This window comes from Amphibalanus amphitrite, unplaced genomic scaffold, assembly GCF_019059575.1.
Source record: "Amphibalanus amphitrite isolate SeventyFive unplaced genomic scaffold, NRLGWU_Aamphi_draft 000025F_arrow, whole genome shotgun sequence".
Taxonomy (NCBI): Eukaryota; Metazoa; Arthropoda; class Thecostraca; order Balanomorpha; family Balanidae; genus Amphibalanus; species Amphibalanus amphitrite.
This window is the reverse complement of record NW_024881521.1, coordinates 70849-91139: the sequence shown is the minus strand read 5'-3', so window position 1 is coordinate 91139 and position 20291 is coordinate 70849. Positions and strand designations below refer to the sequence as shown.

The window sequence follows — 20291 nt, the reverse complement described above, 5'->3', positions numbered from 1 at the left end:
ACGCTGTCTGCATATTTTAAATATGTATTGATAAATCTGATCACCGAATATCAACAACAGCATGTATTGATGTCAACCAACTACGGTCCGGCGGCCGACCGGAATACTTAGTGAACAGAACGGGCCGGGCCGGCTGCTGGCGGGCTGCGCGACTAGGCGGAGAGACATTGCCGGGCCGGAGGGGCGCGTCGGGCCGGGCCGGGCCGCTTGAGCAGTGGTAGCCGCCGGCCGCGCGGCCAGCACATTTCCTGTCCGACGACACGCTGATTGGCCTCGAGCCCCGGACACGTGATTGGGTCACGTGTGCAGACCACTGAGTCACGTGACCAACGCCAGGGAGACGGGAGAGCGTTCTGCGACCGTGGCCGCAGCGGAGCCGCGCACACACGCATACACACCGCGCGCCGGCAGACCGGCAGACAGACAGACGCGCCGGGGTCGGCCGGAGCTGGCTCTGGCTGATGGTGAAGGAGCCGCGCAGCGCCGCCGATCCGGCCGACCCACCGGCCACCCATTGAGCAATTACATGGACTCATCTAGAGCAGAGAACGACGGGAGATGTGGCCGAGCGCTGGAGCCGCCGAGGACGGCCAGATGTATTGCGGGCGGCCGGCTCCCGGACCGGTGGAGCGCCGCCGGCCGAGCTGGCCGGGCCGGGGATAGTTTATATGGCGCATCACAAATCAGGAGGATATAAAAATAGCTATAAAACGTCGAGCACCCCACCTACAGCGCTGCTGTCGTCTACATCCACCGCCAGCGGACAGCTCTGAGAAGAGCCAGTCCGGCTGCCGCCCCCGACCAACCAGCTGACCGAACCGCCTCCTCTGACCAGCGAATTGACCCTGCCGCTTCCCCCCCCCCCGACCAACGACCTGACTTCCCTTACCAGCGATCTGACCGACCACCCTCCGCCGAACAACGAACTGACCCATTGATCCATCCGTTCCCTTACAAAGCGAACTGACAGTATTTCCTCCCCGACCAGCGAACTGACCACATTACCGCCCGCGCCGACATCGCACACACACATACAAACGGAGACAGTGCGCTTCGCCGCGACCTGCACGCTACCGTAATATAAAGATCACCCGCCCAGCGCAGAACCATGATAATACCACTGAAATAAATGCCAAGAGAAGCCGGAGTCAGCGCGCCAGGCTGGCTCGTGTCCGCAGTCGGCCAGAGATAGCTGCACCACTCGCTCTGCAGTCTTGCCCCCGCCAAGCGTCTCCCTTTGCAGTCTGTTTGACGCGGCCGAGGTCTGTGAACTGTCTGTACCGGCTCTGGCCACTTCCTCTGAGGTCTGAACCGATTTTGGCTGTTTCCTCTGCTGTCTGAACCGACTCAGACCGTTGTCTGCTGAGTTCTGACTGTGTTCTTGTGGACCGGGCTCGTCGGTCTCTTCACGCCTCCTTTACGAACGGCACCAGATCGGCGGCCACCTTGTCGCTGACGTGCAGGTAGATGATCCAGTACATGAGGTTGAAGCAGATGAACGTCACGGGGAACACGATCCGCGAGTACTTGTCCACGTCTGAGGAGCTGCAGCCCATGATTGTGTCCAGCTTCTTGTTTTGCAGAATCCCTGTGAAAAGAATGACATTGTCAAGGAGCTTGAAATATTTGAGAACAAGCGAGATTTGGAGGGAACGCATGATAACCATGGTAATAATGTTAGCTCAGACGCGAGGTATGCAGGATGTTGTATGCCTTCACAATGACTTAAATAGACGGATGGCTCAAATCAGCTTGCTCTTATCAGCTTACTCCTAACTGCTGAGCTAAACGGCGAGCTTCACCACTCCACCCAATGCATAGCAGCGCCAGCGCTCCCGTCCCGCGAGTCGTGCTATGCGGAACAGCATACCAATCCAGGCGTCAACAACTAACGCCATCTATGGACCGAATCGGGTAACATGTGACTGACTAGGGAGCTCTGGGGTGTGTGCGGGTGCAGACTGCAGATCCGATGGCACTAGTGTAGACATTGGCGGTATGATTTTGACAGTAATGCGGGGACAAATTTGACACTTGTGCGCGGTGATTCAGACCGTCATTAGGTATCTACTAATTATAAATACCTAATGCTGGCATGTGGGCTTCAATAAATTGTGAGACTCCATAGTTGCGCTATGTAATTATGATCAGCCAATAAGACTATTTAATGACATCACTTATGGCCAATCATAGCGTGCAAATGCATTTTGCGCATTCTATATCACCATGTCTACTATAATTTCCACGCCTGATCGACTGCCATTACTCTATCCAAAAGACCTTTTACCTCGCTGGTCCGGTAAATACCCGCTCACTATTGGAAAACTGTCGCTATAAATGTCGGCCTGAAACGCGATCTAGTTGAAGCATGGCTGGCCACACACCGGGCTGGTTGCTTCCCCCGCGCTCCGTATTGACGTGTTCCTGCCGTGAACTGTGACTGATTCGTGACGTTATGACGGATGTGGTGGTACTGGATACGGGTGCGAACCACGCCGTATCCACGGCGCCGCGGTAACGCCGAGTTTGCGATGTAATTAGTCGTCGATTAGTGCGGCGGTGTGAGGCTGGTGGTGTGGCTAGTGTGATTGGTGAATGCCTAGCCGGCTGGTGGCTGCACTATTAGCACTGACGGGTCTCGGGCTGCGGCCATGCCGCTGCACTCGTTATGTAGGTATTTACTGGCCGGGACGGATAATGCAGGGTAAAACGGAAGATGAGAAGTGGTAACTGAGAGTTGGGAGCAAAGGGTCGTGCAGTCAATGATAGTGAGTAGAAAACGTGGTGGAGACTCAAAGCGAAGATGAGAGAGGGAGCGAGAGAGAGAGAGAGAGAGAGAGAGAGAGAGAGGGAGAGAGAAGGAGGAGGAGGAGAGAGTAACGATGTCGATGTCCGAGAACAGCGTTAGGCCAGAAATGTGGAGAGCAGAGGAAGTCTATTGGGATGTCTTCCCCTCACCATTTTCGCAAAATAAACAAACAATACGGCCATAATGCAATATGCCGGGTGCGCCGCTGTCCGGCTGCCGGCCGGTGCCGCTCAGCTAATGAGTCGTGCCGGCGGCCGGCGGGGAGCGCCAGCTGAGAGGAGAGCCGTGTCCGGCTGAACGCTGACGAGGCGCTCCCCACCAGCGGTCATCAGCGGCGCCGGCCACTGCCCGCTGACGGCCCCGCCACGGGCCGCTGGAGGGCCGGCTGCGCCTCTCAGAGAGAGAGGGGGGACTGAGAGGCGCCACAGGACTGGACTGACTGGAGGGGGGCGTGCCTCTCAGAGGGAGCTGGGCAGCTGAGCAGCTCCATATGGGCTGGACTGACCGGAGGGGGCCGCCGACTGACTTATAAAGTGACCCCATCGACTATAGTCAGCAAAGTCTAGTGACTTTGGCTAACATTAGTCGAGTGGGGACCTCTCAGTTCACGTCAACTGATTTCAGCACCCCCTCGACTCCAGAAAGCAGCCCTGAGCCCAGCCAACTCCTTACTAGCGAGAGCCTTCTCCTTTCTGTTCGAGCTAATTAGCTGCTCACGGCGGCACTCAAGTGTAACTGATTAGTACTGTAGTCGGCGGGATCCACCCTGAGACCATTCATTCATTTTGTCCCCATTCATTCATTCAAGTTAAGCTGACAGCGCGATTAGCCATTGACCATTCGTCGTCGGTTTCTGCTGATTCATTCATTATTCAGCTCATTCATTTAGATATTCTATCGGTTGTTCTTCACTCTCTTTTGAACAAAAAGGTGTTTCCACTAATGAATTGAACGTCGTAGATATCCAGCGTTGTTTTATGTAGATCTCCATTGTCCTGCAGTGTCAATGTAGTTAAGGCAGTATGCTGGTGTAGTTTATAGATACAGACAGATATAGGATGTATGTGTGGCGTATTGTAATTTGTAGTGTTCTGAGACGTGCTGTCATCTAAGAAGAACGTTACAGTATGTATCAGCAGTAAGTAGGCATAATTGCATAATTAACAGGTCCGTGAGCACTCACCTGGCACTCCGCCCGACTCGTCGTCACCCGAGCGTCCTCCGTTGACCGTGTTCTCCAGCGCAGCGCCCTTGGAGTGCGCCTTGGGGTCGAGCGCCTTGTACCGCACCTCCTGAAAGTGCTGCTGCACAGACGAACACACACGCAGACACACACGCAGACACACACGCAGACACACACGCAGACACACAGGTGCACACCAGACAGGATCACGGTTAATCGTTTGCCGTGCATTCCGAATGATCATGATAGGAGGTGGGGGGGGGGGGGGGGGAAGGCATCGTGGCAATTATTCCGTTTGGTGTATTTGAAAGGTTACCGCAGCGCCATGTACCTAATCTCGGCTGTGTATCCCGGGTTGATTTGATGACGAGATAAAGCTATTAGATTTCCCGTCCGGCCTTGTAATAATGTGACATAAATTAAGCGCAGGTGAATAATTTCTTATCGTGAATCACTGGAGCCAATATAAGATCAATACTATGCTCATTAGTTGCAAATTAGTGACCGGGTCCCTGGTACGAGAAAATGGACGCCGATAAATGATGAATTGCCAGCGCCCTCAAGCTCCACCAATCAGTTACAATTATTATCATCATCGCAAGGCCAAACCCATCGATGTGACCAGCGAAGTGGCATGCTACTATCCACGTATGAAGACGAGAGGCGATATTCTCGCACTTCAATGCCAGCCTCAAATAACTTGTGTTCAACCACGTGGGCTGGCCAAATGTCTTTAGGAGAATCGCTGGTGTTTTATGTTACCTATGAACTCAGAAGAGTCCCCGAGTCATGAGCACCCGTCCGTTTTGACGAGTTTGCCACCGTTAAACATTTTTCGAAACCATTGAATAAGTGATGTTATATTTTAAATGCAATGGTATTACGCAACATGGGATTAACGGAGCCAAACAATTTCACACTAACTCGTGCGAGGCTCTGACGTCTCAACAAACTGGCTAAGAATGGAGTCATTCCGACAGCGTTTTCAGCCTTTATTCTGTCACAGAATTAGTGTGTTTCTAGCTTCCATACAGAAACCAAAGCTGGGTAGACGTGTGAGGAGAACTCATTTGTACGCATCTGTATATTGTCCGATACTCGTGTTGTCCGAGCTGGGAGTTCCCTGTTTTCAATGAAGACCCACGGAAGAGGGCGTTCATAGTACTTCACGATAGCCCCTGCCCAGTAACGTTCCCAGTAAAGGTCACGATGCCGAGATACTCACACATGTGTGCTGGTCCCGAGCGTCGTGACACTGCGGGGCCATGTGGCCCTGGTAGGCGTGGCCCTGGAAGGTGCCCGGGTGGCCGGCGTGGCCCCGCCTCATGCTGCCCATCTGTCAAAGCGGAGTACTCGTGATGGCACACAGACGGACACACAGACATACAACAGACGGACTTATTGATAAACGGGTCCTGCAGGCGGCTGACAGACCATTGATTGATTGACAATGGTCGAAAAGCTAGAGAAACGCTTACATAATGGCTAATGTCTGATTGAGATTAGTAGCCACTAATGTCTGATTGGCACACTGAGCCCGGCACAAAGAAGAAATGAGAATGACCCTCTAATCCTAATGATATATGGTGGACAGATTTATGCAGTGAAAAATAAACAGACAAAAATGTATAATCTAGCATTAGACGTCACAATCATCACGTTATCTATTGTTGCACCGTCTTCTCACGTTCTCAGGGAATCTACCTATCAACATCCCTTATCCCTTCCCCTCTCCTAAATTCCCCACACTCCCTCCTTCTGTCATCTAAACCCCTCCCCCTCCCCACACTTCACTCACGGCCGATTTGGGCGTGTGCTCCTCCGGCGCGACCACCACACCCGAGTGTGCGCGGCTCTGCACCTCCTGGCGCTGCTCCATCAGCATCTTCTGCATGGCCATGTAGCGCGTCTTCCGCATCGAGATCCGCTTCCCGATGTAGCCGACGTAGGCGTACTCTGCAGAGGATATGCAGATGTCAGGCGTGAGCTGGTGGTTAGCAGATCAGTCAAGGCAACAAGAGCGTATCGGGGTATCAAGGTATCAGCTATCAACCAAGATTTCCCAGGGTGACGATTGAAGCAAGTCAGTAGGGAAGTCTTATTAGTCAAATCCATGACTATGAACACCAATTAACCACAGCACCCTCAGGAACATCAGCCAACAGGACAATTCCATACAACAGTTAGCATGGAACATTTCAGACGCCAGTCAGCAATGTAGCCAATGACCTCAGTCATCGGCGAAGCCAGAAACGGCAGCCAGCAGTGTAGCCCTATATGACCATGCTGTGGTTATAAATTAGACCGAGAGAGCGTAAAGTCAGCGAGAAAGATCCATTATGGTAGCCAGTAAGCCGAAAATGTTGCATCACTGTCCGTCTTTATTCCATTAAGTGCTCTTTATTCCATTATTTCAATAATATTGTAACAGTTGCTTGCAGGAATAACTACCAAATCGTCTTACGACATGTTCAATTCATCATGGACATAACCACATGTGCTCAACGAATAGCGCGGGCCGTCAAAGGCCGTTTCCTAAATATGCCGCCTATTTGCATATGATGAATGCTTATGTACGGTCGTTAGATTGCAATTTACATGAATAATCATTCTGCTAGAAGCATTCAAATTTAATGGAAAGCCTGTTGGGTAGCAGAATATGCATATCATAAACTAAAGTCGAGGTGAGGGCACATCAACACACAATACGAGTCGATCTAGAAAATAAAATTAAAGTCATACAGCTATCGTACCTATCGTAGTGTCTAATCAGCTGTACGACATATTGTCAATATGTCCCTCTGGGCATAGATAATTGCGCCATTGCCCTCGGCATACATACATTCTCAGTTATCATTCAGCTGGGCGACTAATCGCATCGTAAACTGTACCAAAAGCATCGCAATAAAATTATTACCTTTCACCAAAACATGTATGTATACCTAACATCAATGCGACTTTGGGTGAAAGCATTTGATCTTTGAAGTCGATCATAACAGACAGGTCATAACTATTCTTGCTCACAACGATACGACACCTCATTGTACTCCTTTTAACAAATGAATCAAAGCGTATCGTTCAGTGTCGACCCGTTGGCTCCGTTTCTGTTCGAGCTGACGGCTTCTCCAATCGACACTCATAAAACCATCGGTAGGCCCTATGAAGCCCTTACACCGACAATGCTTCGATTACCGCACGCGTCCGAGGGTGAGTCCGTCAGACGGGCCGCCGGGAACTGACTCCGCCGCCGGCGGTCAGACACGGCCGGTCGATACGTCATCGGCGTCATCAGCGCGGCGTCATCGGCGTCATCAGTACGGCGTCATCGGCCATCACGGGGCGTCTTTCACGAGTCATCGGCGCGCTGCAGCTGTCGACTCGACTGCTCGTCAGCGACGCACCGAGCCGTGTCCGCCGCCCCCGCCCCCGTCCCCGCCCCCGCCCCGCTCGCCGCCCCCGCCAATAGCTCTCGGAGCATGAGCAAGTCTCAGAGATGGCTCTGGCCGGATGCCCGTCCGTCCAGTCTTCAGTCTTGACGGCTTTGTCTCTCTGTTTGTTGGTCTATCTATTTGTCTGTCAGTTTATCTGCTTGTGTCTTTATGTCTGCCGGTCGGTCTGTCGGTTTGACTCTTTGTCTATCTGCCTTTGTGCATGCATGTTGAATGTCAATATGTGCATCACTTTGTCTAAATCTATGTTAAAAAGTAATCATGTAAGCACTTGTCGACCAGACTGTTCGCCTGCTAGCAGGATTGCTGTTGGCCAGGGTTGCGTGGTAACCGGGGTGTCATGCCATCTTTCGTGACGTCCTTCAAATTAATAACTTTGGCCTAAAACTCAAAGTACAAAGTATTTTATAGCTTCTTTTATTGTGGCTATAATATTTGTAATATAAGTTGGTAATAAAGTCCAGGCGTCCGTTATGAGTTATGACCAGCTTTCACCAAGGATGTCTTTCTGGCCCAATGTTTTATAAAACGTTGTACTCGTATGTAAACATATGGGTAAAAACGCACGTGTAGGTGCGTTAAAAAAACGCACGTATAGGTATGGGTAAAAACGCACGTGTACGCACGTGTACGTGCGTTTTCATCCCAAATTTTGTGCGTTCTGTACGTTGCCCCTGTCCTATGATTGTCGGGTCGCTCTCGGTCGCCTGCTGCCCCATTCTAGTAACGACGCCTAACTCGGTGTCTTACCGAGCAGCGCAGCAAACACCATGACGAAACAGTAGCCCAGGTAGACGTCAATGGCCTTGATGTACGAGATCTTGGGCAGGGCTGCGTTTGTGGACGACATGAGGGTAGTCATGGTGAGCACAGTAGTTACTCCCAGGTTCACACGTGCCGGAGTGGCGTTGCGGCTCAGCCAGAAGCTGACCTGGGGACGGCAGACCGAATGGCGATAGTCGCGGCTTATCGATATCTTACCGAGCAGAGACGCAAACACCATGACGAAACAGTAGCCCAGGTAGACGTCAATGGCCTTGATGTAGGAGATCTTGGGCAGGGCAGCGTTTGTGGACGACATGAGGGTGGTCATGGTGAGCACGGTGGTCACGCCCAGAGCCACTCGAGCAGGCGTGGCGTTGCGGTTCAGCCAGAAGCTCACCTGCAGTGGAACGCTCACATTACTCGCGCCTCGGGCCCCGGAACAGCCACTACACTGGGACGGCCCTGATCATAATGAACTGTGTGTAAAGTCATGTCTAACGATCATTTCATGCATTGCTTAGGCATACAAGTAGACAGGTGAGGGTTCCATTCGATTTCTGCACGCATCATAAAGTTAATAGGAACTAATAACTTTCGTTCCCTTCGACCAAACATCACTCAGAAATTACATTCTGGACGAGTGTGATGCGTGCAAATACCATCATCAATCGAGAATACTTTTTTGAGGCGTGAGATGACACGATATAAAATCAAGTCGATGCATCAAGCACATACAAACTCGGAGTTAAATCAAATGGAACGGAAGGACATGCACGAATACCCTTCGTTGAAATATAAAACATTTATATTGGAGGTAAATTTGAACATAAGAAGACATCAAAACCTAAGGATGCGTTGAATTATAGCTAGGCCATTTTCAAAAAGACCGTGTGGATCATGGATGCGATGCAGAACATCCATGATGATAACAGAATCGTTATCATCATGGATAACGATCAATCAAGTTATCAAGTTCATATCAAGTTAGTAGGGCAACTCAGGATGATAACAGAATCGTTATCATCCTGAGTTGCCCTACTAACTTTAAATAATAACCTGTTTTAAATTTACTACATTTTTTTTAAACGTTTATTGAAAGCTTCCTTAAACCACCTTTTTATCTAGCTTCAAACAAAGAACAATGCTCCAGGAAATAACTACTACGGCCTTGGCCCTTGAGCATCGCCCCGAAGTGACGGAAAGAGGGTGGGAGAAAGAGTGATGTCCTGATGCATTTATCTACTCACCCATGATATGACGACAATCAGTCCCGAGGGCACATACATCTGGATCAGATAGTAGCCCATCGATCGCTCGAACTGGATGTTCAGCTTCAGCCGTGAATAGTTGCCTGAAACACGCAAGCGATGCTTATCAGGTCGAGCTCCAATCGGCCTAAAACCATTTATCACTTAATGTTCAATATGCTCACTTTGGCGGTCAATATAACACATCGTGCTATTATATTAAATCGCGTCCCGCATCAAACACTCGTCTCAATTCTGTCCCGTGTTCACAGTTCTGTGATAATGGCTGACCAGACTGGTCCCATGGCGCAACATCGTGATGGTTTTTGTCCGCACTCTCACACAGCTCCAAATGGCGACTCCGCCCGACCGTGACGACCTTCTCTTTCTTCAGGGAGGGAGGGAGGGAGAGCCGACAGCCGGTGAGGCGGGGAGAGGGGGGAGGGACGACCGATATCTGACACGAAGCCGACAATGGAATTAGCGCCGGCCGGCCCGTTCGATCCGCCAATAAACAGCTCGCTGCCGGCCGGCCCTAATCACACACAGACACACACACACACACCGGCTGAATGCCAGCGGTAGGACGCGGCCGGCCACCACCGGCAGCCCTGATGAGATGACGGAAAGGATACGAAGGAATGCATTCAGCATGGTCGCTAATTTTAGACATGTTTCGGGGTATAAATACGAGGCGAGATGATATACATTATACTTCCCACTGACCTATTTGTGTTTGTAAAAAATAGTGTGCGTTAGATCAAGATCAGACGAAGATTGTGTAGGCGGAATGCCCCAATAGCTTATATTATAGTGCGCCCTTATGTTATGCACATTAGACATTGTGTCATTGAAAAGTCGAAACAATATAACCGTTAGAGCAGCCGATATCCTATCAGAGCCTGCAAAATGCTGCGTGCTTAGTACGATGAAGTCAATTATTGGTCTTGTCGCTCAGTTCACGTATGTAGGTACTGATTAAAGCATGCCACTATCATCAAGTTTAATGGGACCGATGGAGAATCGATAGGCACTCCGATCCCATTAAACGGTAAGTTTGCGGTGGGCCGTCAGGGCGGTCACATTTGCCGTTACTGGCTATTTCCGTTCCAGTCTGCACACATCAGCAGTCGGCACGTCGTGTTCCATCCATCAAGACTGACGACTGAACCGACGTGGATTCGCGGGTGCATTTGTGAACGTTGCTCGATCGATTTTGCTGGGTAATTGCCTGTCCACGGCACATCAAATCAAGACGAACCGTCGGACGCTACTGGTGCAGCGGCCGACGATTCCGTTGCCAATTACGGGCGAATTGTGGAACACCATCGGAGTCCCGTCACCGCACGATCACAACACGAGGAGGCAATTCGGTCGGCCCGCCGGCTCACGGCAGGTGATTCCACCCGGCCCCGTCACGGCCCGGCAGGTCGCTGTTTGGACTGGTCGGCCGGGGCGGCACGGCCCGCTCTGTTTGTCCCGTCACTACAGACGCCGCGGCGCCGCCGGCGCTCCTGTGTGTACCGGCTCCTGTTACCGTCAGCTCCCGCGGTTCCGACAGCACATACACCACCGGTAAAACATGCATCCACCGACATAGCATACACCCAGTGACAAGACATACATCCACCGACATAGCATACACCTACCGTCAGAACATACACCAACATACAGAACAGATTACATCCAGCGACAGAACGTCCACAAATCAATCTGAGATTCCTCGTTTCTTTCGGTGGGGAGGAGCTGCCGTTCTCTTTTCTTGCGCGGTTGCGGGACACACGCAAGAAAGAAGGGTGGGCTTGTCTGTTGGGGTGAATCGCTCGGTGTCTCAGTCCGCCCCTGACCCATTCCAGGAAACGAATGATGTAGTGAGCTGGCTAACCCCGACACCACTTCCGCCAGGATCGGACAGCGCTTATAACAGTCGTCTCTTGCCGCCACATGTGTGAGCACACAGTGAAGTGTTCCGTGTCTTTCTGCTCCGTCCCTCATTACCTACTCCGCGAGTCGGATAGCTCACCAGTAACCATATCAGTACGTTGAGCCGCGGCCCGTAGCTAGCAGCCGCAGTAACTGGCTATGGTTGAGACGCGGCAGCATTGCCCCACCTGCCCACATTCTTATGATCTCGAGTAAACGGTCGTTAAAGGTACCACTTCGACTGAGCGGAGGTCTTCTGAAAAGTTCAGCGGTGAATGTGAATGTTTTTTTTTCTCGCGCTGGAGGTCGATCAGGGCCTCCTCCTTGTGGCATTCAGCGGCGGCTTGGTTGAGAAACGTTCGGCATGGCTCAACCTTGTGTTGGCTTCTCCGCTCAACATTTCAGCCTCTCACTTTTTAGCTCTTCCGTTTACCAAATTGCTTCTTACTTTACTCCCTTGGCAACAATGCAACTCAGCGAGGAGATAAAACATCAGATATAGGAATTCCGCCTCATTGTTCGATTTCTATTCCTCCTTCTCTGCTTATCGGACCATCTCCCAGCCGGCTTTATTTCGCATTCCGTTTTCGCGCCACATTCAGCCGGGCGCCGTGGCGCGCGCTCCAATTCGCGCCGCCATATTGTCTCGGGCGCCCATGTGGCCGGCGCCGAGTCCCGGCGCTCAGCGCTAATGACCCCATCTGCCCGCTGGAATGGGGTCACAAAATAGCCGAATCAGCGGATCGGCTCAGCGGGGGTCGGCGCGGCTCCGGTGACCGGCCGCCGGCGGGCGGATCCTGCTCCGGACGGGGCGCGGTGACCGCAGGGCTGTCCACCGCACTCCGCGTAATATTGCTGCGGCCCATCGCCATTCAGCGCGACACCCGGCCGGCGCCCGGCCGAGTGCCGCCATTGTGTAATCGCCTCGGGAAGCCGGGCACGGCGCGGGGACGGTCTCCGATTGTCTCCCGGGCGTCAAGCACGATGGAGCAGCCTCCCCACAGACCGGCGCGGCCGGAAAACACGCGGTGATGAAGGGCGTCGCAAACAGCACTTTGTCGGCGCTGTCCCAGCCTGGCCTGGCGCCGAACCACTCACACAACGAGGGCTGTGTCCAGTTGGGCTCGTTGGTCAGACCAGAAGTGGACTGCTGCCGCCATATGTTCCATAAACTTTTATGGATTCTGACTCGGAATATTCGCTCCGCTGTCACGTCTGTTATGACAGCGGCAAAATTATTTAATTCATTGCAAGTAATATCATACAATAATAAAACGTATGAGAGCGCCTTGCGCTGACACTGGGATGAGCCGGTCTGTTTATTCGCAGACATCTGATATCGCGATGTGTGTGCATCTCTCCGACAATGCGCTCTCTCTCTCTCTCTCTCTCTCTCTCTCTCTCTCTCTCTCTCTCTCTCTCTCTCTCTCTCTCCGCTCCTCCCTCGCGCTGTCCGGCCTCGGCACCGTCTGTCTGGGGGCGGCGGTGACCGTGACGGCGCCGCTATGGCCGGGAAGTGACCGTTCTGTGGAGGCGTCGAACGCAGCCGAGCGGTGCTCTGCGGTCGGCCGCCCGCGAGCACCGACAAAGGGCGCAGCTCGGCGCCGCCCCGGCCCGCCCTCACCGGCTCACCGCGCCCGAGAAGACTGGCGGAGGAGGCCCACTCACCGGCGGGGGAGGGGTGAGACGCTCCATCACACCGGGGCCGGTACGGGAAACGCAATAAAAAGAAACACAACCACGCGAGCGGAAGACGTGGGATGCCCAGAACTTTGCTGGACAGCGATCAGCTTCGACAGTTTGTGTCGACTTTGTTCCAAAGTTGTCCAGGGTGCCGCGAACTGTTAACCGTTTCTATTCGGCAGTGTCCCGTCTGCCCCCAGCTCCCCACTGCAGTGAGGAGAGGGATGTCGGTCTGTCTCGGTGACCAGCTTTTGTCCCTGACCGGTCACGCCAGCAACTGCACCTGAAGCAAAACAAATAAAAACCCAGCACGAACAGTGCCGTGACCGGATATGCGTGCAGAGAACTGATTCTGGCTCATTCAGTCGATCTCCATCGCCAAGTCATTTTGTCTGGATCATCAGAGCGCGGCTCTGTATACCTTTCCCGAGCTTCAGTGACGGATGGAGCCCGCCAGGATACAGCAATTCCCTCGTCAACCAGTTGGAAGTTTAGTTTATGGGCCATGTTACCGGAGATGTAGCGAGGACGTGGCTTGGTTTGGAAATGTTTCAACCGGAAGGCTTCAGCGACATTAGCATAAGAATGCAGCTAGGCGAACGTCTGAGCATTCAGGTTGTCCTGTTTTCGTAGACTGTCTCAGAGTTTGAATAAGCTGACAGCGGTAAAACCAGCAAGCGAGCAATGAATTATGACATTCGCTCTCCGATAATATGAATTTTAGGCAATAATTTTCTGATTTATAAGCAGTCATTAAGTGTTCATTGTGTTTGATCTGAAAACAATATGTCGGCTGTCTTTTTCCTATCTAGCGTCTCCTCACAACTTCAAGTATTGGATTAATTCTAAATGATTTATTATATTGGTTTGACTCTTACCAGACTGATGCACCGGCAGGATCTCTCCACCACCCCTGTGTAATATGTTCATCCGCGGTGTGTGCCGCTCTCTCGTTCGTGCCCGTTTGTTCGCGGCGCGCCATGTCTGATTGAGACTGTTAGTGTCTCGTGGTCCGAAAGGGTGTGGGGACGGGCAGACGAACGTCTCGCTGCTCACCTGTTGACGTGGTGGCGACGATGTCCTCCGTCTTGTGTCCCTTGACGTCGAACTGCGGCAGCTGTACCGATCTGTCGATCTGGATCGGCGCGTCGCCCAGCCACATGTAGCGGATATCACTGGTGGCGTACCCGACTGGAAAGGACAGCGGTACGTGTCATCCCCCTCCGAGCCCCGCGCTATAGCACGCCGGCTGAGCCCGCTGGCCGCCGCGCTGTGTCAGCGGCCGTCGCACGTCCCTCCGTCACCTCACCACTCTGTCAGTCTGTCTGTGTGTCTTCCCGGCGACAAAAGCCGATCGGATCAGAGACGCTCCGCGCCGCCCGGCTGGTGGGAGAGCTAATCGGCCGAGCCCACTAATCCCTCTGTAAGCCCGTCCTGTCTTCGAGTAGTCGCCGCTTTCGTTGGCACTGCGAAGGCTCTCGATCCGTCCCGCCCTCCCACGTCTGTCTCATCTGTCCAGGGTTTGCTGTCCAAACATAGGCATTTGAATATTAGTTCTGCTATTTCTGGCATGAAGCAAGGAACAGCATTAATATTCCACCTCAAAATATGGTTTTGTAAAATAAAACGAACGGTAACCAGCCGCTCTAGTAAACTCCCGTCCATTTTCGGATGATTGGGCACTCAAGTCACACCGCACGGTGCCTCTCTTATGACTGCGAGTCTTTGGCAAGGAGCCTCGCTCATGAGGTGCATTAGCAGTAGGAGAGTGCCGTGCATATCCGCGTCTGCCCAACTATGTGTTACGGCCATTGGCTGTAGCTAAGGCCATTAAGGAACAGTAACAAAGGCCAGAGAAAGAAAAAAGAGAAAGGAGGTGGTGAGAATGAGGCCGAAGGTCATATGAGCAAAAGTGCACAGCAGGCGAAGAAGTAAGTAATGGAATACGAGCTGGAAATGAGGAAGAGCGAGCGGGATAGAGAGAGGAGAGAAGAGAGAGAGAGAGAGAGAGAGAGAGAAGAGAGAAGTAGAGGAAAAGAGAGGAGAGAGTACAGTGGGATGAGTGAGGGCGCTCGTTATTGGCTGATGCCGGTGGAGACGCCGAGGGCGCGGTAATCCTATGACCGGAGCCGTACCGGACATATGGGCGGCCCGCGCCGCCGGGACCGCCGCTCCGGCCGTGTAGAGCTGCATACTCACAGGACTCGATCTGTAGGTCACACATCTGCCGGTCCATGGGGAAATACTGCAGGCTCATCGGGCACGACGCCGTGATGGTCAGCCTGGGGACACACAGAGAGCGCCGCGTCAGTCGCAGGAGCGCCGCGACAGGCGCAGGAAGGCCAAATTAGTTAGTCGCAGGAACACATCGACAGTCACAGGAGCACCGCGGCTGTCACAAGAGCTCAGCGGGTCAGTTGTGAGGGGAGTCGTCTACCTACAGGAGCAGGATTCGTACATAAGGGATGGCTCAGTTGCAGGGCCAGGCTGGCTTTTCATTGACAGGAGAAGAACTCAGATACACCTTTATTTACACATAGGGAAAGATTAACTGGGAATGGCCAAGGGGTGATTCGATCTTACACAAGGAAGCGCATACTTCTATGGAGAGAATCCATCGGCATAAATATAAAAGCTTATTGCCAACATCGCTCGTTCCGCTTTGGTAATTTAAGTTCCATGTCCGGTTTTAGCGCACTCTTTCAGGTCGCTTGAGCTGCTGAGCTTCCCTGACTGTCGCGGGGTCGACGCCTCTTCGAATTCTCACTCATCTGCCTCTACACGGAACCCGTTTCTCCGCTCCTCTCCGGAGAAAACCCGGCTGCTGGCCGCTCAGCTCGCGCTGACTGCTCCGACGACCCGGCACTGCAGGCCGCAGAGCGACGCTCGATGCAAATTGGAGCGGCCGAGTGAGGCCCCGGTGCTGCTCTCCAGGCGGCCGCTTATCGGAACCACGGTAATTTAGGACGGCGGCGGCGGCGGCGGCGCGCTTTGTGCCTTATCGGGACGGCGCGCGGCGGAGAGACGACAGGCCTGGCGGTCTCCCAGGGGGCGAACGCCGCCGGAGCTGTAATTTCAGTCCGTCCGTGTCTGTTGGACCGGTCGTCCGTCCGCCCGTGTCCCTCGGACCGTCCTTCCTTCCGTACGTCCGCCCGTCTAACAGTTCGTCCGTTCGTTTGACCGTTTATCCGCCTGTCCGTCCTCACTCCTCAGTCCGTATTGCTTCTGGGCTGGTAGGCTGTACCGCGCTACACGCATGCATTGCGGCACAGTATAGGTCGCGCCTTGAATGCGTCTCGCGTAGAAGCCCTGCGTCAAAAGCTGTATTTTTCGAACAAGAGGCACCAGACAGACGGCATTTGAAAGAGCATCCTCCTATCGTGCCTAATGGAACTTAATGGAGCACTTCTCCGATTTTCAGCCCAAGAGCGGACCACAGCACTTCTCTGCCGGCGCCGCCGTCTTCTGGGGACCTTTCAGTCAGACGGCCAGCTTGGTCCGCCATGAATTGGTGACGTCCAGTTTACAGTCAGGACTAAAACCGGCCAGCTATCGCTGAGGGACCATCGATTCAGTCGATGGGTCACATCCATCGCCGAAAATCGGCTTCTGCACGGGCGGCAGGCTCTCTCGGAGCCGGCGGTTGGCTCCACAGAATAATCTGGCCGACACTAACGACGGAAACGCTTCCGCTGATTGCCAGTTACCATCCAATCATACCGAATACGGCCGGTCGGCGACTCCAATCATGCCGAATATCAGCGGACGGCGCCCAATGTCGCTCCGAAATAGAATGACCGCGCAGCCGACCAGCTGACGATTTAAATCATATTCGTGTGGCGCACGCTTCAGTAGTTCTTTGTCGGTGTCTATTGACCAAGCTAATGATTTGAAGTTGAAAGTATCCATAGTTAAACGTGTTCGGTGTTATCGTTTAAAGTTTGCCTTTCCGCCTCAACGCTGACATGTGGTTTTCAGGCAAGTGTCACCACGTCACTATGTACGTCATGATTGCATAAATATGCATTTTATTTAAGTAATTAGAAAATAACAATAAATGTTGCGATATCTATCATGAGCCTTCTCACCAGCAATAATAAATAAACATGCATCACTTTTTGCCTTCTACGTGAATGGCTGATGAGGTTATACAACTTACAAGAGCCGTTATTGTCCTCAACAGAATGTAAAAATTCCGCAGGAGTGCATTACTGAGGCCCTTGTAGCTAAAATTGTAAGGCGAATAACACACCTTTCATTTCTTCAATTGGACACTTTCTTTAAAAAGATATGCATTTATATAACCTGTATACCTACATGCCAGCCTATGTCGCGGGCAGTAACTCACATTTTTTTATATCTAGTGATACAGCGCACATCGCACGTTAATAATAACCGTGCCAGTGCGAATAGCCCTGACATCCATACATCAGGCCTGATTCACGCTGCGCGCCGCCGGGGGCTCGTCTGGCGCCGCGAGTGACGCTGATGACACTCAGCACGGCGTGTTTGCCAGTCATAAATTGGCGGCGCGTTAGTGCGGCGCCGGTCCGGAGCTGCGGCCGGGCCGCTTGTGGCCGCCGGCCGGCCGCCGTCTGGATAAATTAATCACACGGCGCGCATGGCCGAGCGGCCGAGTGTCTGTCCCGGCTGAGTGATTGCCTGATTCACGTACATCATTCAGCAGAGATGGCGGAAAACACCTGCATTAAGTATGGCGGCACGCAGAGGCCGGCGCCGCGCCAGACCGTGTCGGCCTGGGCACCGCGCCATCACATTATAACGCATAATGGAGACGGCGCCCTGGAAAGATGCCGCTAAGTGTGCACGGTCCATAGAACCATAAGGGTGACATGACTAGCATACTCCGATATTTAATAAGAATGAAGTTAGTCATGATCTACGGTGCTATCTGGGCCACAAATTACCTAACTAGGCTGCACACACGCCTTTCTATTACTTAACATTCACAAATAACTTAAACCTATGCTAGATTAAGCAAAATATAAATTCGATATACAGCCACTTTACATAACATCTCGTCCATAACCTGCCTTTGATGGCGCTGTTTCGAGCATGAATACCAGCCGTGATGACATATTTATTCGACTCGGCACTGAGGACCGAATCAGTTCCGTCTCATATAGCGCGGTGGTCGGCTCACATCAGGCCGACCATGTAATTCGGGGCCCAGTCCGGCAGACATTGCTCTGCAGCGGCGCGCCCGGCGGCTGCCTTTGTGTGGCTGGGAGCTGTGGCCAGCGCGGCCGGCGGCCCGGAGAGTCGGGTAAGGCGGCAGATCGTTATCATACGCACCGGGGGTATAGGGGGGGGGGGAGGGAGTAGGCTAGTGACTGGTGCGGCAGCCTGGGAACCCGCTGGACAGATGGCAGGGAAAAGACGGGGACGGAGAGGCGACCCCCATGTCAGTACTCAGTAGACTGACAACGAAAACATAGGACATTGCGCTATCTGGGGTAGATATAATAACAGGCTCAGAAAATTGGACATATTAATCTGCATTTTTGTCACCCCAGCATAACACGTCTTCTTTTCTCACTATTAGATGTCATTTAAAGTCCATGATGCAGCACTGATAATCCAGAGAAATGATTGTTGGGAGGTCGGTAAACTGATATTTTAAAACGAAATTGTTGACCCTCCCTGTGTTTTTAATCCGCACTTGACCACTTGAAATAGCCATTTGTTGCATTGCTATGTACTTCCATTCCAACAAGCGTCACCTAGGTTCTAGAACTCTACCATCTCTTGGGTCTCATCTGACGACTCGCTCTCTCCAGCACAGCCATAGCGCACCGGCAGCGGGCCGGAGCAGTTTCCGCCGGTCTGCGGTCTGCAGCCCATTTCTGACAGGCCGGGGCCGTCCGAGCGCCGCCGCCGGAGCGCGGTAATCCGCCGGGTCCCGGCGGCCCGCACCGTGCCGGGCCGCTATCAGAAGACCGTCACCGAGCCGCCATCAAACTGACGTCACCAGCAGCCAGCTCTGTCTTCATCGGGCGCCGTCCGCCAACGCCGGCCCGCCGGCCGACAAAATAGCCGACCACCGCGTCCGAATGAAAATGGATACCGCGCCGCCGGCAGCCAGCAGATGCTGCACCATTAAAGCCTCCTCAAAGGCGGTGCTACGTCGAAAACTGGGTCTTCTATCATGAAGGTCACGACTGGCTTACTGCGCCGGCAGCTGGCGGCGGAGCGGTGGGGCGGTGGGGCGGTGGGACGGTTCCGTGCCGCTTCAGTGACCGCTGGTGGGGCGGCGGTGGGGTGGTTGGGCGGTGGGTCAGGACTCCCCGCTCTGCTGACCGACGCACGGCCTGTTGCGTGACTAGCTCGATCATTACCTCGGTCACCGCGACGCGGAATTTAACTGGCGCGACGCACAATAGAACTGAACCGCGGCACGCTCACAGGTTCCGATTAATGTCCACAGATGGCAGCACGACCGCGCGCCTGACATGATAGGCTGTGCCGCCGAGCACGAGCGTTGCGGCACAGCATCGCCGGGCGCCTGCGCTTCTTGGGATTGAAAACAACGTCTGCTGCCTGCTGGGCATCGACGCAGATCATGTAAAATAAATGCATGGAACGTTTTCCTAAAAACCCCGTTAGAAAATATGGTTCAGTGGTCCAGCTAATTGAAAAGTTCCAATGGTCTATTGTACGTCAATGCTTTACTGTAAATAACAAAACCTATCTTATTTTACTAAGTTGGACTAACAACTAAAGATACTCGTATCAGCTGAGAGAGTCAAGTGGATGACTGATCAGAGAGCTGACTGAAATCCACTCAGCACTCCGAAGGCTATCTGATCTCTAAATCGGGTTGAGTAGTCCTGAAGATTGAAGGGATTGACTTAAATTCAATAGAGGACTTCGAGTGAATGAAACTGTAGGTGTAGTGTTATGCAACAAAAGTCTTATTTGATAAAGATGAATGAACTCTTAACCCGGCACCGCCTGGGCTATTTCCGTACCCACGACAGCCTGGGGGGGGGGGGGTCGGATCCGACCCCCCCCCCCTGTTATCTCGAGAACCAATGGTCGTATCGAGCCCCGCGAGGCGGCGTTCGAAAGGTCTCTACGAGACCTTCCCAAAGCACTCTTAAGATTTTAAGATTGAGGTCAACTTCCGGGTCAAGGTCAGGTCAAAGGTCAAATTCAGGGGTTTTGCATGATTAGGCTTACGGACAGCGGAATCGATAGCTGCTGCTCGA

General features: G+C 52.8%; 1 protein-coding gene across 4 annotated transcripts in view; it reads right to left on the bottom strand.

Annotated features, from left to right (window-relative positions):
• Positions 1-8: 8 nt before the first annotated feature.
• Positions 9-20291, bottom strand: part of LOC122393571 (gamma-aminobutyric acid receptor subunit beta-like) — a 54183-nt gene continuing 33900 nt past the window's right edge. For 3 of the 4 annotated variants that reach the window (XM_043389755.1, XM_043389761.1, XM_043389776.1), the window contains 8 exons: positions 15259-15341; positions 14116-14250; positions 9454-9557; positions 8423-8603; positions 5791-5948; positions 5218-5328; positions 3993-4113; positions 9-1588 (listed from right to left, as the gene is read on the bottom strand). In XM_043389755.1, coding sequence (XP_043245690.1) covers positions 1407-1588; positions 3993-4113; positions 5218-5328; positions 5791-5948; positions 8423-8603; positions 9454-9557; positions 14116-14250; positions 15259-15341 — 1075 coding nt within the window. In that variant the 3' untranslated portion in view covers positions 9-1406. Of the gene's footprint in view, positions 1589-3992; positions 4114-5217; positions 5329-5790; positions 5949-8191; positions 8373-8422; positions 8604-9453; positions 9558-14115; positions 14251-15258; positions 15342-20291 lie in introns of all 4 variants that reach the window. The other variant, XM_043389767.1, reaches the window with a different exon arrangement.